The sequence below is a fragment of the Staurois parvus genome, unplaced genomic scaffold (genome assembly GCF_062004578.1).
Source record: "Staurois parvus isolate SC_StPar_1 unplaced genomic scaffold, SC_StPar_1.0 ptg002121l, whole genome shotgun sequence".
Lineage (NCBI taxonomy): Eukaryota > Metazoa > Chordata > Amphibia > Anura > Ranidae > Staurois > Staurois parvus.
The window spans coordinates 208,431-226,327 of record NW_028319917.1 but is presented as its reverse complement, the minus strand read 5'-3'; the positions used below and the strand labels follow the sequence as shown (position 1 = coordinate 226,327).

At 51.2% G+C, this 17,897-nt stretch overlaps 1 protein-coding gene across 1 annotated transcript in view; it reads left to right on the top strand.

Moving 5' to 3' along the window:
* LOC149432654 (uncharacterized) overlaps positions 1 to 17,897 on the top strand; it is a gene marked incomplete at its 5' end in the record, with an annotated part of 98,067 nt that overhangs the window by 66,896 nt on the left and 13,274 nt on the right. The window contains 3 exons of the mRNA XM_089665088.1: positions 3,916 to 4,035; positions 8,756 to 8,875; positions 11,436 to 11,555. Of these exons, the coding sequence (XP_089521214.1) occupies positions 3,916 to 4,035; positions 8,756 to 8,875; positions 11,436 to 11,555 (360 nt within the window). The remainder of the gene's footprint in view (positions 1 to 3,915; positions 4,036 to 8,755; positions 8,876 to 11,435; positions 11,556 to 17,897) is intronic.

Here is a 17,897-nt window from a genome sequence, read left to right as displayed (position 1 = left end):
GTATACAGTATATGGGCAGGGTGGTCAGTGAGCAGTATACAGTATATGGGCGGGACGGTCAGTGAGCAGTATACAGTATATGGGCAGGGCGGTCAGTGAGCAGTATACAGTATATGGGCGGGGCGGTCAGTGAGCAGTATACAGTATATGGGCAGGGCGGTCAGTGAGCAGTATACAGTATATGGGCGGGGCGGTCAGTGAGCAGTATACAGTATATGGGCGGGGCGGTCAGTGAGCAGTATACAGTATATGGGCGGGGCGGTCAGTGAGCAGTATACAGTATATGGGCAGGGCGGTCAGTGAGCAGTATACAGTATATGGGCAGGGCGGTCAGTGAGCAGTATACAGTATATGGGCGGGGCGGTCAGTGATCAGTATACAGTATATGAGCAGGGTGGTCAGTGATCAGTATACAGTATATGGGCAGGGTGGTCAGTGATCAGTATACAATATATGGGCGGGGCGGTCAGTGAGCAGTATACAGTATATGAGCAGGGTGGTCAGTGAGCAGTATACAGTATATGAGCAGGGTGGTCAGTGAGCAGTATACAGTATATGGGCAGGGCGGTCAGTGAGCAGTATACAGTATATGGGCGGGGCGGTCAGTGATCAGTATACAGTATATGAGCGGGGCGGTCAGTGATCAGTATACAGTATATGAGCAGGGTGGTCAGTGAGCAGTATACAGTATATGGGCAGGGTGGTCAGTGATCAGTATACAGTATATGAGCAGGGTGGTCAGTGAGCAGTATACAGTATATGGGCAGGGCGGTCAGTGAGCAGTATACAGTATATGGGCAGGGCGGTCAGTGAGCAGTATACAGTATATGGGCGGGGCGGTCAGTGATCAGTATACAGTATATGAGCGGGGCGGTCAGTGATCAGTATACAGTATATGGGCAGGGCGGTCAGTGATCAGTATACAATATATGGGCGGGGCGGTCAGTGATCAGTATACAGTATATGGGCGGGGCGGTCAGTGAGCAGTATACAGTATATGAGCAGGGCGGTCAGTGATCAGTATACAGTATATGGGCGGGGCGGTCAGTGAGCAGTATACAGTATATGGGCAGGGTGGTCAGTGAGCAGTATACAGTATATGGGCGGGGCGGTCAGTGAGCAGTATACAGTATATGAGCAGGGCGGTCAGTGAGCAGTATACAGTATATGGGCAGGGCGGTCAGTGAGCAGTATACAGTATATGGGCAGGGCGGTCAGTGATCAGTATACAGTATATGAGCAGGGCGGTCAGTGAGCAGTATACAGTATATGGGCAGGGTGGTCAGTGATCAGTATACAATATATGGGCGGGGCGGTCAGTGATCAGTATACAGTATATGGGCGGGGCGGTCAGTGATCAGTATACAGTATATGGGCAGGGCGGTCAGTGAGCAGTATACAGTATATGGGCAGGGCAGTCAGTGAGCAGTATACAGTATATGAGCAGGGTGGTCAGTGAGCAGTATACAGTATATGAGCAGGGCGGTCAGTGAGCAGTATACAGTATATGGGCGGGGCGGTCAGTGAGCAGTATACAGTATATGGGCAGGGTGGTCAGTGAGCAGTATACAGTATATGAGCAGGGCGGTCAGTGAGCAGTATACAGTATATGGGCAGGGCAGTCAGTGAGCAGTATACAGTATATGGGCAGGGCGGTCAGTGAGCAGTATACAATATATGGGCAGGGCGGTCAGTGAGCAGTATACAGTATATGGGCGGGGCGGTCAGTGAGCAGTATACAGTATATGAGCGGGGCGGTCAGTGAGCAGTATACAGTATATGGGCAGGGCGGTCAGTGAGCAGTATACAGTATATGGGCGGGGCGGTCAGTGAGCAGTATACAGTATATGAGCGGGGCGGTCAGTGAGCAGTATACAGTATATGGGCAGGGCGGTCAGTGAGCAGTATACAGTATATGGGCAGGGCGGTCAGTGAGCAGTATACAGTATATGGGCGGGGCGGTCAGTGAACAGTAAATAGTAGCGGCGCAGTCAGTGAGCAGTATGTAATGGTGGTACAGTTAGTTAGCAGTATATAGTGGAGGCAGTGAGCGTTATGTAGTGGGGACAGTGAGTTATATTTAGTGGGAGCAGTATGTAGTGGGGGCAGTGAGCAGTATGTAATGGGGGGCAGTGAGCGATATGTAATGGGGGCAGTGAGCAGTATGTAGTGGGGGCAGTGAGCAGTATGTAATGGGGGCAGTGAGCGATATGTAATGGGGGCAGTGAGCGATATGTAATTTTGCATGTGAGTGGTATGTAATGGGGGCAGTGAGCGAAATATAGTGTGGCAGTGAGTGCTATGCAGTGGGGGCAGTGAGCGAATTGTAGTGGGGGCAGTGAGCAATATGTAATTGGGGGCAGTGAGCGCTATGTAATGAGGAGCAGTGAGTGTTATTTAATGGGGGGGCAGTGAGTGCTACGTTGTGGGGCAGTGAGCAGTACGTAGTGAGGACAGTGAGCGCTATGTAATGGGGGGGCAATGAGTGCTATGCAATGGGGGGCAGTGAGCAGTATGTAATGGGGGGCAGTGAGCGCTCTGTAATGAGGGGCAGTGAGCAGCATGTGGTGAGGACAATGAGCGATATGTAGTGGGGGCAGTGAGCACTATATAATGGGGAGCGGTATGTAGGGGGGCAGCGGTATGTAGTGGCGTGCAGTGAGCACTATGTAATGGGGGGCAGTGAGCACTATGTAATGGGGGGCAGTGAGCGCTATGTAATGGGGGGAAATGAGTAGTATGTAGTGGGGGCAGGGAGCACTATATAATGGGGGCAGTGAGCACTATATAATGGGGTGCAGTGAGCACTATATAATGGGGGGCAGTGAGCGCTATGTAATGGGGGGCAGTGAGCGCTCTGTAATGAGGGGCAGTGAGCAGCATGTGGTGAGGACAATGAGCGATATGTAGTGGGGGCAGTGAGCACTATATAATGGGGAGCGGTATGTAGGGGGGCAGCGGTATGTAGTGGCGTGCAGTGAGCACTATGTAATGGGGGGCAGTGAGCACTATGTAATGGGGGGCAGTGAGCGCTATGTAATGGGGGGAAATGAGTAGTATGTAGTGGGGGCAGGGAGCACTATATAATGGGGGCAGTGAGCACTATATAATGGGGTGCAGTGAGCACTATATAATGGGGGGCAGTGAGCGCTATGTAATGGGGGGCAGTGAACGCTATGTAATGAGGGGCAGTGAACGCTATGTAATGGGGGGCAGTGAACGCTATGTAGTTGGGGCAGGGAGCACTATGTAATGGGGGGAAATGAGCAGTATGTAGAGGGGGCAGGGAGCACTATGTAATGGGGGGCAGTGAGCACTATGTAATGGTGGGCAGTGAGCGGTATGCAATGGTGGGCAGTGAGCGCTATGTAATGGGGGGCAGTGAGCACTATATAATGGGGGCAGTGAGCACTATATAATGGGGGGCAGTGAGCACTATATAATGGGGTGCAGTGAGCACTATATAATGGGGGGCAGTGAGCGCTATGTAATGGGGGGCAGTGAGCACTATGTAGTGAGGGCAATGAGCACTATATAATGGGGGGCGGTGAGCACTATATAATGGGGGGCAGTGAGCACTGTGTGGTGGGGGCAGTGAGCAGTATGTGGTGGGGGCAGTGAGCACTATATAATGGGGGGCAGTGAGCAGTATGTGGTGGGGGCAGTGAGCAGTATGTTGTGGGGGCAGTGAGCACTATATAATGGGGGACAGTGAGCGGTATTTAATGGGGGGCAGTGAGTGGTATGTAATGGGGGGCAGTGAGCAGTTCCCAGCTGATTTGTAGTAACTATGACCTGGAACCTTCACAGACGTACCGCTCTCCCACCATCCTACATTTGAAGGGCTTTGTTTACAAAACTTTGATAAAACAATCTGTAGGTCACCCTGACACCTTCCATGTCTTCCCTCTGCAGGATTCCAGAAGGCTGAGGAAGAGAAGAGAGATGCCGCTGAGCTGAAGTATATGGACAATGTCCAGACCCCAGATAGTGACATCTCTGGGCAAAGCCAAGAAGGAGCGGGACTCTTAGGAGGTGAGTCTAGCACAGATCCAGCACTGAAAGTCCATGTAAATCCAAGGACACTGCGTTTGCTCTCTGCTCTGTATACCATAAATTATTCTCATGAGAAATAAAATCCTTTTCATCTTTTTTATTTTCTTTTTTCTTTTGTTTTTTGTTGCATCCTCATGCAGCTTCTCAGTAGCCACTTCCTGTCTCCATGCCCTCCGGTGGTGTCTGCATGGCATTTCTCAGGAAGGATTTCCGGATGGTGATAACAGTTATTAAAAAATTGTATAGCTATTCGTCCTGTGAATCTGCATGTTCATTTGTTCTGTGCAGATTGGGCAAAAACAAATCTTCGGCCATTTTCTCATATGGAGCACTATGTAATGGGAGCAGTGAGCACTATGTGATGGGGGGTAGTGAGCGCTATGTGAAGGGGGGCAGTGAGCGCTATGTGATGGGGGTAGTGAGCGCTATGTGATGGGGGGCAGTGAGCGCTATGTGATGGGGGGTGGTGAGCGCTATGTGATGGGGGGCGGTGAGCGCTATGTAATGGAGGGCAGTGAGCGCTATGTAATGGGGGGCAGTGAGCGCTATGTAATGGGGGTACTGAGCGCTATGTAATGGGGGTAGTGAGCACTATGTGATGGGGGGCAGTGAGCGCTATGTAATGGGGGGCAGTGAGCGCTATGTAATGGGGGGCAGTGAGCGCTATGTAATAGGGGTAGTGAGCGATATGTGATGGGGGACAGTGAGTGATATGTAATGGGGGTAGTGAGCGCTGTGTAGTGGGAGCAGTGAGCACTATGTAATGGAGGGCAATGAGCACTATGTAATGGGGGCAGTGAGCACTATGTGATGGAGGGCAATGAGCGCTATGTAATGGGGAGCGGTGAGCGATATGTGATGAGGGGCGGTGAGCACTATGTGATGGGGAGCGGTGAGTGCTATGTGATGGGGGGCGATGAGCGCTATGTGATGGCGGGCAATGAGCGCTATGTGATGGGGGGCGGTGAGCGCTATGTGATGGGGGGCGATGAGCGCTATGTGATGGGGGGCGGTGAGCGCTATGTGATGGGGGGCGGTGAGCGCTATGTGATGGGGGCAGTGAGTGCTATATAGTGGGGGCAGTGAGTGATATGTAATGGGGGCAGTGAACGCTATATAGTGGGGGCAGTGAGCGATATGTAATGGGGGCAGTGAGCAGTATGTAGTGGGGGGCAGTGAGCAGTATGTAGTGGGGGCAGTGAGCAGTATGTAGTGGGGGCAGTGAGCAGTATGTAATGGGGCATGTGAGCGGTATGTAGAGGGGGCAGTGAGCGGTATGTAGTGGGGGCAGTGAGCGGTATGTAATGGGGGGCAGTGAGCGATATGTAATGGGGGGCAGTGAGTGCTACGTAGTGGGGGCAGTGAGCTATATATAGTGTGGCAGTGAGCGATATGTAGTGGGGCATGTAAGCGGTATGTAGAGGGGGCAGTGAACGCTATGTGATGGGGGGTAGTGAGCACTATGTGATGGGGGGCGGTGAGCGCTATGTAATGGGGGGCAGTGAGCGCTATGTAATGGGGGGCAGTGAGCGCTATGTAATGGGGGTAGTGAGCGCTATGTAATGGGGGTAGTGAGCACTATGTGATGGGGGGCAGTGAGCGCTATGTAATGGGGGGCAGTGAGCGCTATGTAATGGGGGGCAAATCTTCGGCCATTTTCTCATATGGAGCACTATGTAATGGGAGCAGTGAGCACTATGTGATGGGGGGTAGTGAGCGCTATGTGAAGGGGGGCAGTGAGCGCTATGTGATGGGGGTAGTGAGCGCTATGTGATGGGGGGCAGTGAGCGCTATGTGATGGGGGGTGGTGAGCGCTATGTGATGGGGGGCGGAGAGCGCTATGTAATGGAGGGCAGTGAGCGCTATGTAATGGGGGGCAGTGAGCGCTATGTAATGGGGGTACTGAGCGCTATGTAATGGGGGTAGTGAGCACTATGTGATGGGGGGCAGTGAGCGCTATGTAATGGGGGGCAGTGAGCGCTATGTAATGGGGGGCAGTGAGCGCTATGTAATGGGGGTAGTGAGCGATATGTGATGGGGGACAGTGAGTGATATGTAATGGGGGTAGTGAGCGCTGTGTAGTGGGAGCAGTGAGCACTATGTAATGGAGGGCAATGAGCACTATGTAATGGGGGCAGTGAGCACTATGTGATGGAGGGCAATGAGCGCTATGTAATGGGGAGCGGTGAGCGATATGTGATGAGGGGCGGTGAGCACTATGTGATGGGGAGCGGTGAGTGCTATGTGATGGGGGGCGATGAGCGCTATGTGATGGCGGGCAATGAGCGCTATGTGATGGGGGGCGGTGAGCGCTATGTGATGGGGGGCGGTGAGCGCTATGTGATGGGGGCAGTGAGTGCTATATAGTGGGGGCAGTGAGTGATATGTAATGGGGGCAGTGAACGCTATATAGTGGGGGCAGTGAGCGATATGTAATTGGGGCAGTGAGCAGTATGTAGTGGGGGGCAGTGAGCAGTATGTAGTGGGGGCAGTGAGCAGTATGTAGTGGGGGGCAGTGAGCAGTATGTAATGGGGCATGTGAGCGGTATGTAGAGGGGGCAGTGAGCGGTATGTAGTGGGGGCAGTGAGCGGTATGTAATGGGGGGCAGTGAGCGATATGTAATGGGGGGCAGTGAGTGCTACGTAGTGGGGGCAGTGAGCTATATATAGTGTGGCAGTGAGCGATATGTAGTGGGGCATGTAAGCGGTATGTAGAGGGGGCAGTGAACGCTATGTGATGGGGGGTAGTGAGCACTATGTGATGGGGGGCGGTGAGCGCTATGTAATGGGGGGCAGTGAGCGCTATGTAATGGGGGGCAGTGAGCGCTATGTAATGGGGGTAGTGAGCGCTATGTAATGGGGGTAGTGAGCACTATGTGATGGGGGGCAGTGAGCGCTATGTAATGGGGGGCAGTGAGCGCTATGTAATGGGGGGCAGTGAGCGCTATGTAATGGGGGTAGTGAGCGATATGTGATGGGGGACAGTGAGTGATATGTAATGGGGGTAGTGAGCGCTGTGTAGTGGGAGCAGTGAACGCTGTGTAATGGGAGCAGTGAGCACTATGCGATGGAGGGCAATGAGCGCTATGTAATGGGGGCAGTGAGCACTATGTGATGGAGGGCAATGAGCGCTATGTAATGAGGGCAGTGAGCACTATGTGATGGAGGGCAATGAGCGCTATGTAATGAGGAGCGGTGAGCGATATGTGATGAGGGGCGGTGAGCACTATGTGATGGGGAGCGGTGAGTGCTATGTGATGGGGGGCGATGAGCGCTATGTGATGGCGGGCAATGAGCGCTATGTGATGGGGGGCGGTGAGTGCTATGTGATGGGGGGCGGTGAGCGCTATGTGATGGGGGGCGGTGAGCGCTATGTGATGGGGGCAGTGAGTGCTATATAGTGGGGGCAGTGAGCGATATGTAATGGGGGCAGTGAGCAGTATGTAGTGGGGGCAGTGAGCAGTATGTAATGGGGCATGTGAGCGGTATGTAGAGGGGGCAGTGAGCGGTATGTAGTGGGGGCAGTGAGTGATATGTAATGGGGGCAGTGAACGCTATATAGTGGGGGCAGTGAGCGATATGTAATGGGGGCAGTGAGCAGTATGTAGTGGGGGCAGTGAGCAGTATGTAATGGGGCATGTGAGCGGTATGTAGAGGGGGCAGTGAGCGGTATGTAGTGGGGGCAGTGAGCGGTATGTAATGGGGGGCAGTGAGTGTTATGTAATGGGGGGCAGTGAGTGCTACGTAGTGGGGGCAGTGAGCAGTATGTAGTGAGGACAGTGAGCACTATGTAATGGGGGCAGTGAGCACTATGTAATGGGGGCAGTGAGCTATATATAGTGTGGCAGTGAGCGATATGTAGTGGGGCATGTAAGCGGTATGTAGAGGGGGCAGTGAACGCTATGTAATGGGGGGCAGTGCGCAGTATGTAGTGAGGAAAATGAGTGATATGTAGTGGGGGCAGTGAGCACTATATAATTTGGAGCAGTATGTAGTGGGGCAGTGAGCGGTATGTAGTGGGGGGCAGTGAGCGCTATGTAATAGGGGCAGTGAGTGCTATGTAGTGGGGGCAGTGAGTGCTATGTAGTGGGGGCAGTGAGCGGTATGTAATGGGTGGCAGTAAGTGCTATGTAGTGGGGAAGAGAGTGCTATGTAATGGGGGGCAATGAGCAGTATGTAGTGGGGGCAGTGAGCGCTATGTAATGGGGGGACAGTGAGCGCTATGTAATGGGGGCAGTGAGCAGTATGTAGTGAGGGCAATGAGCACTATATAATGGGGGGCAGTGAGTGCTATGTAATGGGGGGCGGTGAGCACTATATAATGGGGGGCAGTGAGCAGTGTGTGGTGGGGGCAGTGAGCAGTATGTTGTGGGGGCAGTGAGCACTATATAATGGGGAGCAGTGAGCAGTGTGTGGTGCGGGCAGTGAGCAGTATGTGGTGGGGGCAGTGAGCACTATATAATGGGGGGCAGTGAGCACTATGTAATGGGGGGCAGTGAGTGCTATATAATGGGGGGCAGTGAGCACTATGTAATGGGGGGCAGTGAGCAGTTCCCATCTGATTTGTAGTAACTATGACCTGGAACCTTCACGGACGTACCGCTCTCCCACCATCCTACATTTGAAGGGCTTTGTTTACAAGACTTTGATAAAACAATCTGTAGGTCACCCTGACACCTTCCATGTCTTCCCTCTGCAGGATTCCAGAAGACTGAGGAAGAGAAGAGAGATGCCGCTGAGCTGAAGTATATGGACAATGTCCAGTCCCCAGATAGTGACATCTCTGGGCAAAGCCAAGAAGCAGCGGGACTCTTAGGAGGTGAGTCTAGAACAGATCCAGCACTGAAAGTCCATGTAAACCCAAGGACACTGCGTTTGCTCTGTGCTCTGTATACCATAAATTATTCTCATGAGAAATAAAATCCTTTTCATCTTTTTTATTTTCTTTTTTCTTTTGTTTTTTGTTGCATCCTCATGCAGCTTCTCAGTAGCCACTTCCTGTCTCCATGCCCTCCGGTGGTGTCTGCATGGCATTTCTCAGGAAGGATTTCCTGATGGTGACAACAGTTATTAAAAAAACGCATAGCTATTCGTCCTGTGAATCTGCATGTTCATTTGTTCTGTGCAGATTGGGCAAAAACAAATCTTAGGCCATTTTCTCATATGGAGCAGTATGTAATGGTGGGCAGTGAGCAGTATGTAGTGGGGGCAGTGAGCGCTATGTAATGGGGGGCAGTGAGCGCTTTGTAATGGGGGGGCAGTGAGCAGTATGTAATGGGGGCAGTGAGCACTATGTAATGGGGGGCATTGAGCGCTTTGTAATGGGGGGCAGTGAGCAGTATGTAATGGGGAGCAGCGAGCACTATGTAATGGGGAGCAGGATGTAGTGGGGGCAGTGAGCGCTATGTAATGGGGGGGAAGTGAGCAGTATGTAATGGGGGCAGTGAGCACTATGTAATGGGGAGCAGCATGTAGTAGGGACAGTGAGCGCTATGTAGTGGGGGTAGTGAGCGGTATGTAGTGGGGTAGTGGGGCAGTGAGCGGTATGTAGTGAGTGCTATGTAATGGGGCATGTGAGCAGTATGTAATGGGGGGCAGTGAGCGCTATGTAATGGGGCATGTGAGCAGTATGTAATGGGGAGCAGCGAGTGCTACATAGTGAGGGCAGTGAGCGCTATGTAATGGGGGGCAGTAAACAGTATGTAGTGGGGGCAGTGAGCAGTATGTAGTGGAGGCAGTGAGCGATATGTGATAGGGGGCAGTGAGCGCTATGTAATAGGGAGCAGCATGTAGTGGGGCAGTGAGCGGTATGTAGTGGGTGCAGTGAGCGGTATGTAGTGGGGGCAGTGAGCGGTATGTAGTGGGTGCAGTGAGCGGTATGTAGTGGGGGCAGTGAGCGGTATGTAGTGGGGGCAGTGAGCGATATGTAGTGGGGGCAGTGAGTGATATGTAGTGAGTGCTATGTAATGGGGGGCAGTGAGCACTATGTAATGGAGGGCAGTGAGCGCTATGTAATGGGGCATGTGAGCAGTATGTAATGGGGGGCAGCGAGTGCTACGTAGTGGGGGCAATGAGCAGTATGTAATGGGGGACAGTGAGCGCTATGTAATGGGGGCCAGTGAGCGCTATGTAATGGGGGCCAGTGAGCGCTATATAATGGGGGGCAGCGAGTGCTACGTATTGGGGGCAGTGAGCGCTACGTAGTGGGGGCAGTGAGTGATATGTAATGGGGGCAGTGAACGCTATATAGTGGGGGCAGTGAGCGATATGTAATGGGGGCATTGAGCAGTATGTAGTGGGGGGCAGTGAGCCGTATGTAATGAGGACAGTAAGCGCTATGTAATGGGGGGCAGTGAGCACTATGTAATGGGGGGGCAGTGAGCACTATGTAATGGGGGGAAGTGAGCGCTATGTAATGGGTGCAGTGAGCAGTATGTAGTTTGGCATGTGAGTGGTATGTAGTAGGGGCAGTGAGCACTATATAATGGGGGGCAGTGAGCACTATATAATGGGGGGGGCAGTGAGTAGTATGTAGTGGGGGCAGTGAGCACTATGTAATGGTTGCAGTGAGCAATATTTAGTGAGCGCTATGTAATGGGGGGCAGTGAGTGCTATGTAGTTGGGGCAGTGAGCGCTATGTAATGGGGGGCAGTGAGTGCTATGTAGTTGGGGCAGTGAACGCTATGTAATGGGGGGCAATGAGTGCTAAGTAGTTGGGGCAGTGAGCGCTATGTAATGGGGGGCAGTGAGTGCTATGTAGTAGGGGCAGTGAGCAGTATCTAGCAGGGGCAGTGAGTGGTATGTGGTATGTAATGGGGGGCAGTGAGCGCTATGTAGTAGGGGCAGTGAGCACTATGTAGTAGGGGCAGTGAGCAGTATGTAGTGGGGGCAGTGAGCAGTATGTAGTGGGGGGCAGTGAGTGGTATGTGGTATGTAATGGGGGGCAGTGAGTGCTATGTAGTGGGGGCAGGGAGCAGTATGTAGTAAGGACAGTGAGCGATAGGTAATGGGGGGCAGTGAGCGCTATCTAGTGGGGGCAGGGAGCGCTATATAATAGGGAGCAGTGAGCAGTATGTAGTGGGGGCAGTGGTATGTAGTGGGGGGCAGTGAGCAGTATGTATTGGGGGATGTGAGCAGTATGTATTGGGGGCTGTGAGCAGTATGTGGTGGGGGCTGTGAGCACTATCTAATGGGGGGCAGTGAGCACTATGTAATGGGGGGCAGTGAGCAGTTCCCAGCTGATTTGTAGTAACTATGACCTGGAACCTTCACAGACGTACCGCTCTCCCACCATCCTACATTTGAAGGGCTTTGTTTAAAACAACTTTATTAAACAATCTGTAGGTCACCCTGACACCTTCCATGTCTTCCCTCTGCAGGATTCCAGAAGACTGAGGAAGAGAAGAGAGATGCCGCTGAGCAGAAGTATATGGACAATGTCCAGTCCCCAGATAGTGACATCTCTGGGCAAAGCCAAGAAGGAGCGGAACTCTTAGGAGGTGAGTCTAGCACAGATCCAGCACTGAAAGTCCATGTAAACCCAAGGACACTGCGTTTGCTCTGTGCTCTGTATACCATAAATTATTCTCATGAGAAATAAAATCCTTTTCATCTTTTTTTTTTCTTTATTTTTATGTTTTTTTTTGTTGCATTCTCATGCAGCTTCTCAGTAGCCACCTCCTGTCTCCATGCCCTTCGGTGGTGTCAGCATGGCATTTCTTAGGAAGGATTTCCTAAAGGTGACAACCCTCTAGTGATAGAAAGATCTATATAGAGGGATCAGGACCTCCTTCCTCCTGCCGGTGACCCCTCTAGTGATAGGATCTATATAGAGGAATCAGGACCTCCTTCCTCCTGCCAGTGACCCCTCTAGTGATAGAAAGATCTATATAGAGGGATCAGGACCTCCTTCCTCCTGCCGGTGACCCCTCTAGTGATATAAAGATCTATATAGAGGAATCAGGACCTCCTTCCTCCCACCAGGGACTCCTCTAGTGATATATAGATCTATATAGAGGAATCAGGACCTCCTTCCTCCTGCCGGTGACCCCTCTAGTGATAGGATCTATATAGAGGAATCAGGACCTCCTTCCTCCTGCCGGTGACCCCTCTAGTGATAGAAAGATCTATATAGAGGGATCAGGACCTCCTTCCTCCTGCCGGTGACCCCTCTAGTGATAGGATCTATATAGGGGAATCAGGACCTCCTTCCTCCTGCCGGTGACCCCTCTAGTGATATAAAGATCTATATAGAGGGATCAGGACCTCCTTCCTCCTGCCGGTGACCCGTCTAGTGATAGGATCTATATAGAGGAATTGGGACCTCCTTCCTCCTGCCGGTGACCCCTCTAGTGATAGGATCTATATAGAGGAATCGGGACCTCCTTCCTCCTGCCGGTGACCCCTCTAGTGATAGGATCTATATAGAGGAATCGGGACCTCCTTCCTCCTGCCGGTGACCCCTCTAGTGATAGGATCTATATAGAGGAATCGGGACCTCCTTCCTCCTGCCGGTGACCCCTCTAGTGATAGGATCTATATAGAGGAATCAGGACCTCCTTCCTCCTGCCGGTGACCCCTCTAGTGATATAAAGATCTATATAGAGGAATCAAGACCTCCTTCCTTCTGCCGGTGACCCCTCTAGTGATAGGATCTATATAGAGGAATCAGGACCCCCTTCCTCCCGCCGGTGACCCCTCTAGTGATTTAATGATCTATATAGAGGAATCGGGACCTCCTTCCTCCCACCAGGGACCCCTCTAGTGATATATAGATCTATATAGAGGAATCAGGACCTCCTTCCTCCTGCCGGTGACCCCTCTAGTGATAGATCTATATAGAGGAATCAGGACCTCCTTCCTCCTGCCGGAGACCCCTCTAGTGATATAAAGATCTATATAGAGGAATCAGGACCTCCTTCCTCCTGCCGGTGACCCCTCTAGTGATAGATCTATATAGAGGAATCAGGACCTCCTTCCTCCCGCCGGTGACCCCTCTAGTGATAGGATCTATATAGAGGAATCAGGACCCCCTTCCTCCCGCCGGTGACCCCTCTAGTGATAGGATCTATATAGAGGAATCGGGACCTCCTTCATCCTGCCGGTGACCCCTCTAGTGATAGATCTATATAGAGGAATCAGGACCTCCTTCCTCCTGCCGGAGACCCCTCTAGTGATATAAAGATCTATATAGAGGAATCAGGACCTCCTTCCTCCTGCCGGTGACCCCTCTAGTGATAGATCTATATAGAGGAATCAGGACCTCCTTCCTCCCGCCGGTGACCCCTCTAGTGATAGGATCTATATAGAGGAATCGGGACCCCCTTCCTCCCGCCGGTGACCCCTCTAGTGATAGGATCTATATAGAGGAATCGGGACCTCCTTCCTCCTGCCGGTGACCCCTCTAGTGATAGATCTATATAGAGGAATCAGGACCTCCTTCCTCCCGCCGGTGACCCCTCTAGTGATAGGATCTATATAGAGGAATCAGGACCCCCTTCCTCCCGCCGGTGACCCCTCTAGTGATAGGATCTATATAGAGGAATCGGGACCTCCTTCCTCCTGCCGGTGACCCCTCTAGTGATATAATGATCTATATAGAGGAATCAGGACCTCCTTCCTCCCACCAGGGACCCCTCTAGTGATATATAGATCTATATAGAGGAATCAGGACCTCCTTCCTCCTGCCGGTGACCCCTCTAGTGATAGATCTATATAGAGGGATCAGGACCTCCTTCCTCCTGCCGGAGACCCCTCTAGTGATATAAAGATCTATATAGAGGAATCAGGACCTCCTTCCTCCTGCCGGTGACCCCTCTAGTGATAGGATCTATATAGATGAATCAGGACCTCCTTCCTCCTGCCGGTGACCCCTCTAGTGATATAAAGATCTATACAGAGGAATCGGGACCGCCTTCCTCCTGCTGGTGACCCCCCTAGTGATAGGATCTATATAGAGGAATCAGGACCTCCTTCCTCCTGCCGGTGACCCCTCTAGTGATATAAAGATCTATATAGAGGAATCAGGACCTCCTTCCTCCTGCCGGTGACCCCTCTAGTGATAGATCTATATAGAGGAATCAGGACCTCCTTCCCCCTGCCGGTGACCCCTCTAGTGATAGGATCTATATAGAGAAATCGGGACCTCCTTCCTCCTGCCGATGACCCCTCTAGTGATAGGATCTATATAGAGGAATCGGGACCTCCTTCCTCCTGCCGGTGACCCCTCTAGTGATATAAAGATCTATATAGAGGAATCGGGACCTCCTTCCTCCTGCCGGTGACCCCTCTAGCGATAGGATCTATATAGAGGAATCAGGACCTCCTTCCTCCTGCCGGTGACCCCTCTAGTGATAGGATCTATATAGAGAAATCGGGACCTCCTTCCTCCTGCCGGTGACCCCTCTAGTGATAGGATCTATATAGAGAAATCGGGACCTCCTTCCTCTTGCCGGTGATCCCTCTAGTGATAGGATCTATATAGAGGAATCAGGACCTCCTTCCTCCTGCCGGTGACCCCTCTAGTGATAGGATCTATATAGAGTAATCAGGACCTCCTTCCTCCTGCCGGTGACCCCTCTAGTGATAGGATCTATATAGAGGAATCAGGACCTCCTTCCTCCTGCCGGTGACCCCTCTAGTGATAGGATCTATATAGAGGAATCAGGACCTCCTTCCTCCTGCCGGTGACCCCTCTAGTGATATAAAGATCTATATAGAGGAATCAGGACCTCCTTCCTCCTGCCAGTGACCCCTCCAGTGATAGGTCTATATAGAGGAATCGGGACCTCCTTCCTCCTGCCGGTGACCCCTCTAGTGATATAAAGATCTATATAGAGGAATCGGGACCTCCTTCCTCCTGCCGGTGACCCCTCTAGCGATAGGATCTATATAGAGGAATCAGGACCTCCTTCCTCCTGCCGGTGACCCCTCTAGTGATAGGATCTATATAGAGAAATCAGGACCTCCTTCCTCCTGCCGGTGACCCCTCTAGAGACAGGGTCTATATAGAGGAATCAGGACCTCCTTCCTCCTGCCGGTGACCCCCCTAGTGATAGGATCTATATAGAGGAATCGGGACCTCCTTCCTCCTGCCGGTGACCCCTCTAGTGATATAAAGATCTATATAGAGGAATCAGGACCTCCTTCCTCCTGCCGGTGACCCCTCTAGTGATAGATCTATATAGAGGAATCAGGACCTCCTTCCTCCTGCCGGTGACCCCTCTAGTGATAGGATCTATATAGAGAAATCAGGACCTCCTTCCTCCTGCCGGTGACCCCTCTAGAGACAGGGTCTATATAGAGGAATCAGGACCTCCTTCTTCCTGCCGGTGACCCCTCTAGTGATATAAAGATCCATATAGAGGAATCGGGACCTCCTTCCTCCTGCCGGTGACCCCTCTAGTGATAGGATATATATAGAGGAATCAGGACCTCCTTCCTCTTGCCGGTGACCCCTCTAGTGATATAAAGATCTATATAGAGGATTCAGGACCTCCTTCCTCCTGCCGGTGACCCCTCTAGTGATAGGATCTATATAGAGGAATCGGGACCTCCTTCCTCCTGCCGGTGACCCCTCTAGTGATAGGATCTATATAGAGGAATCGGGACCTCCTTCCTCCTGCTGGTGACCCTTCTAGTGATATAAAGATCTATATAGAGGAATCAGGACCTCCTTCCTCCTGCCGGTGACCCCTCTAGTGATAGGATCTATATAGAGAAATCAGGACCTCCTTCCTCCTGCCGGTGACCCCTCTAGAGACAGGGTCTATATAGAGGAATCAGGACCTCCTTCCTCCTGCCGGTGACCCCTCTAGTGATATAAAGATCTATATAGAGGAATCAGGACCTCCTTCCTCCTGCCGGTGACCCCTCTAGTGATAGGATCTATATAGAGGAATCAGGACCTCCTTCCTCCTGCCGGTGACCCCTCTAGTGATAGGATCTATATAGAGGAATCAGGACCTCCTTCCTCCTGCCGGTGACCCCTCTAGTGATATAAAGATCTATATAGAGGAATCAGGACCTCCTTCCTCCTGCCGGTGACCCCTCTAGTGACATAAAGATCTATATAGAGGAATCAGGACCTCCTTCCTCCTGCCGGTGACCCCTCTAGTGATAGGATCTATATAGAGGAATCAGGACCTCCTTCCTCCTGCCGGTGACCCCTCTAGTGATATAAAGATCTATACAGAGGAATCGGGACCTCCTTCCTCCTGCTGGTGACCCCTCTAGTGATAGGATCTATATAGAGGAATCAGGACCTCCTTCCTCCTGCCGGTGACCCCTTTAGTGATGCACCCCAGAGTTCTGTTCACTTTTCCCACCCAAAGTTTGCTCATCTGAAATGCACACCTCCAAATCATTTTGAAGGAACAAAACATCACTGAAATTGGAAGACTATATGAAATAATGGGATCACACCAGAGATTTAGAATAAGTCCAGTAAAAGTTTATTTTTTTTACAAACAAGAAGGCTGAAGATATAGTTATCACATTTTGGGGGGGGGGGGTCACAAATCCCCTTTCATCAGGGTTCATATTCTGGTAGTGGAAGACGTTTGGAGACAACACTGGACAGGTAGTTTCAGGACATGAAGATTACGGTGAAAGCAGTTCGGGTTGCCTGAAAGATAGTCCTTTGGTGCACCATAAAAAGTTTTTTTTGGCAATGTAACAACAAAAGCAATACATTTGACAACTTAAATATATATAATATAAATATAATAAATAGGGCTTCTGTATAAAAATAATAAATAGAGAAAATCTGGACCCTTGACGTTGGCCAATCGGAGATTTTGTTACTGAAGTGGGCTCTAGTCATGTGACTTCAGTTTTCACATTGGGAGTTGACAGTTGGATTTGGAGATGTAACAACAAAAGCAATACATTTCACAATATAAATATATAGAATATAAATATAATAAATATTCCTTCTGTATAAAAATAAAAAATAGAGAAAATCTGGTTCCTCAACATTGGCCAATCAGAGATGTTGTTACCGAAGTGGGTTCTAGTCCTGCAACTTCAGTTTTCTCATGCGAGTTGACAGTTGAGCCGCCATTCGTAGGTTCCTCCCGATCTCGGTGTGGACGGTTCTCCAAGCACACCCAGCATCTCCCGGCTCCTCTAGGATCCTCTGCAGGGTACTGAACCTCTGGCTGATTCCCTGTATGAAGAGCCGGTTCTCTGCTCCCTCCGGGATACAATCAGACAGCTGTTGCTCCTGGTGGTGGAGGAGTTCCTGAAGCTTCTCCCAGGAAGGCCGGTGGTAGTCCATCCTGTCTTGGTTTCTTCTGTAGAAGCGGATGGTTTGGTCGGCCACTTCTCGCACAGCAATGGCTGCAGACTCAGCCTGGATAATATTGTAAAGCCAGTCAATGACGGGAAGGTGAGACGGGTTTTCTTGGCAGAGTTGGCCGGTTTTCTCTGCAGGAACCATCTCGTTGAAGCTGCGCAGAATCTGCCTGCTCCATTCTTCTTGGTTGAGATGGAGCCATTTGCAGGTTCGGGCAGAGACGATGGAGCTGAGGCTCAGTAGGAGGACTGTCCAGGAATAAAAGCTGGCCATTGCGTCTGGGGTACAAGGGGTTGTCTGTTCTCTGGGCTTCGTGTTCTCCAGAGGGGGTCCAGGTTCTGCTGGATTGCTGCTCTGTGCTGAGCTCCATCTTTTAGCTCTCTTCTTATAGGCCGAGTTTTAGGATTTATCACAAAAGTGAAAACTTTCAAACTTCCCAGACTTGAGAGATGGGAGTTTAGTTTCACTTTCACATCATTTCACAGTCACCGAAAATCTCATTTCAGCTCTTTTTGCTTCATCCCTTTCTCAACTCATTTGCTTC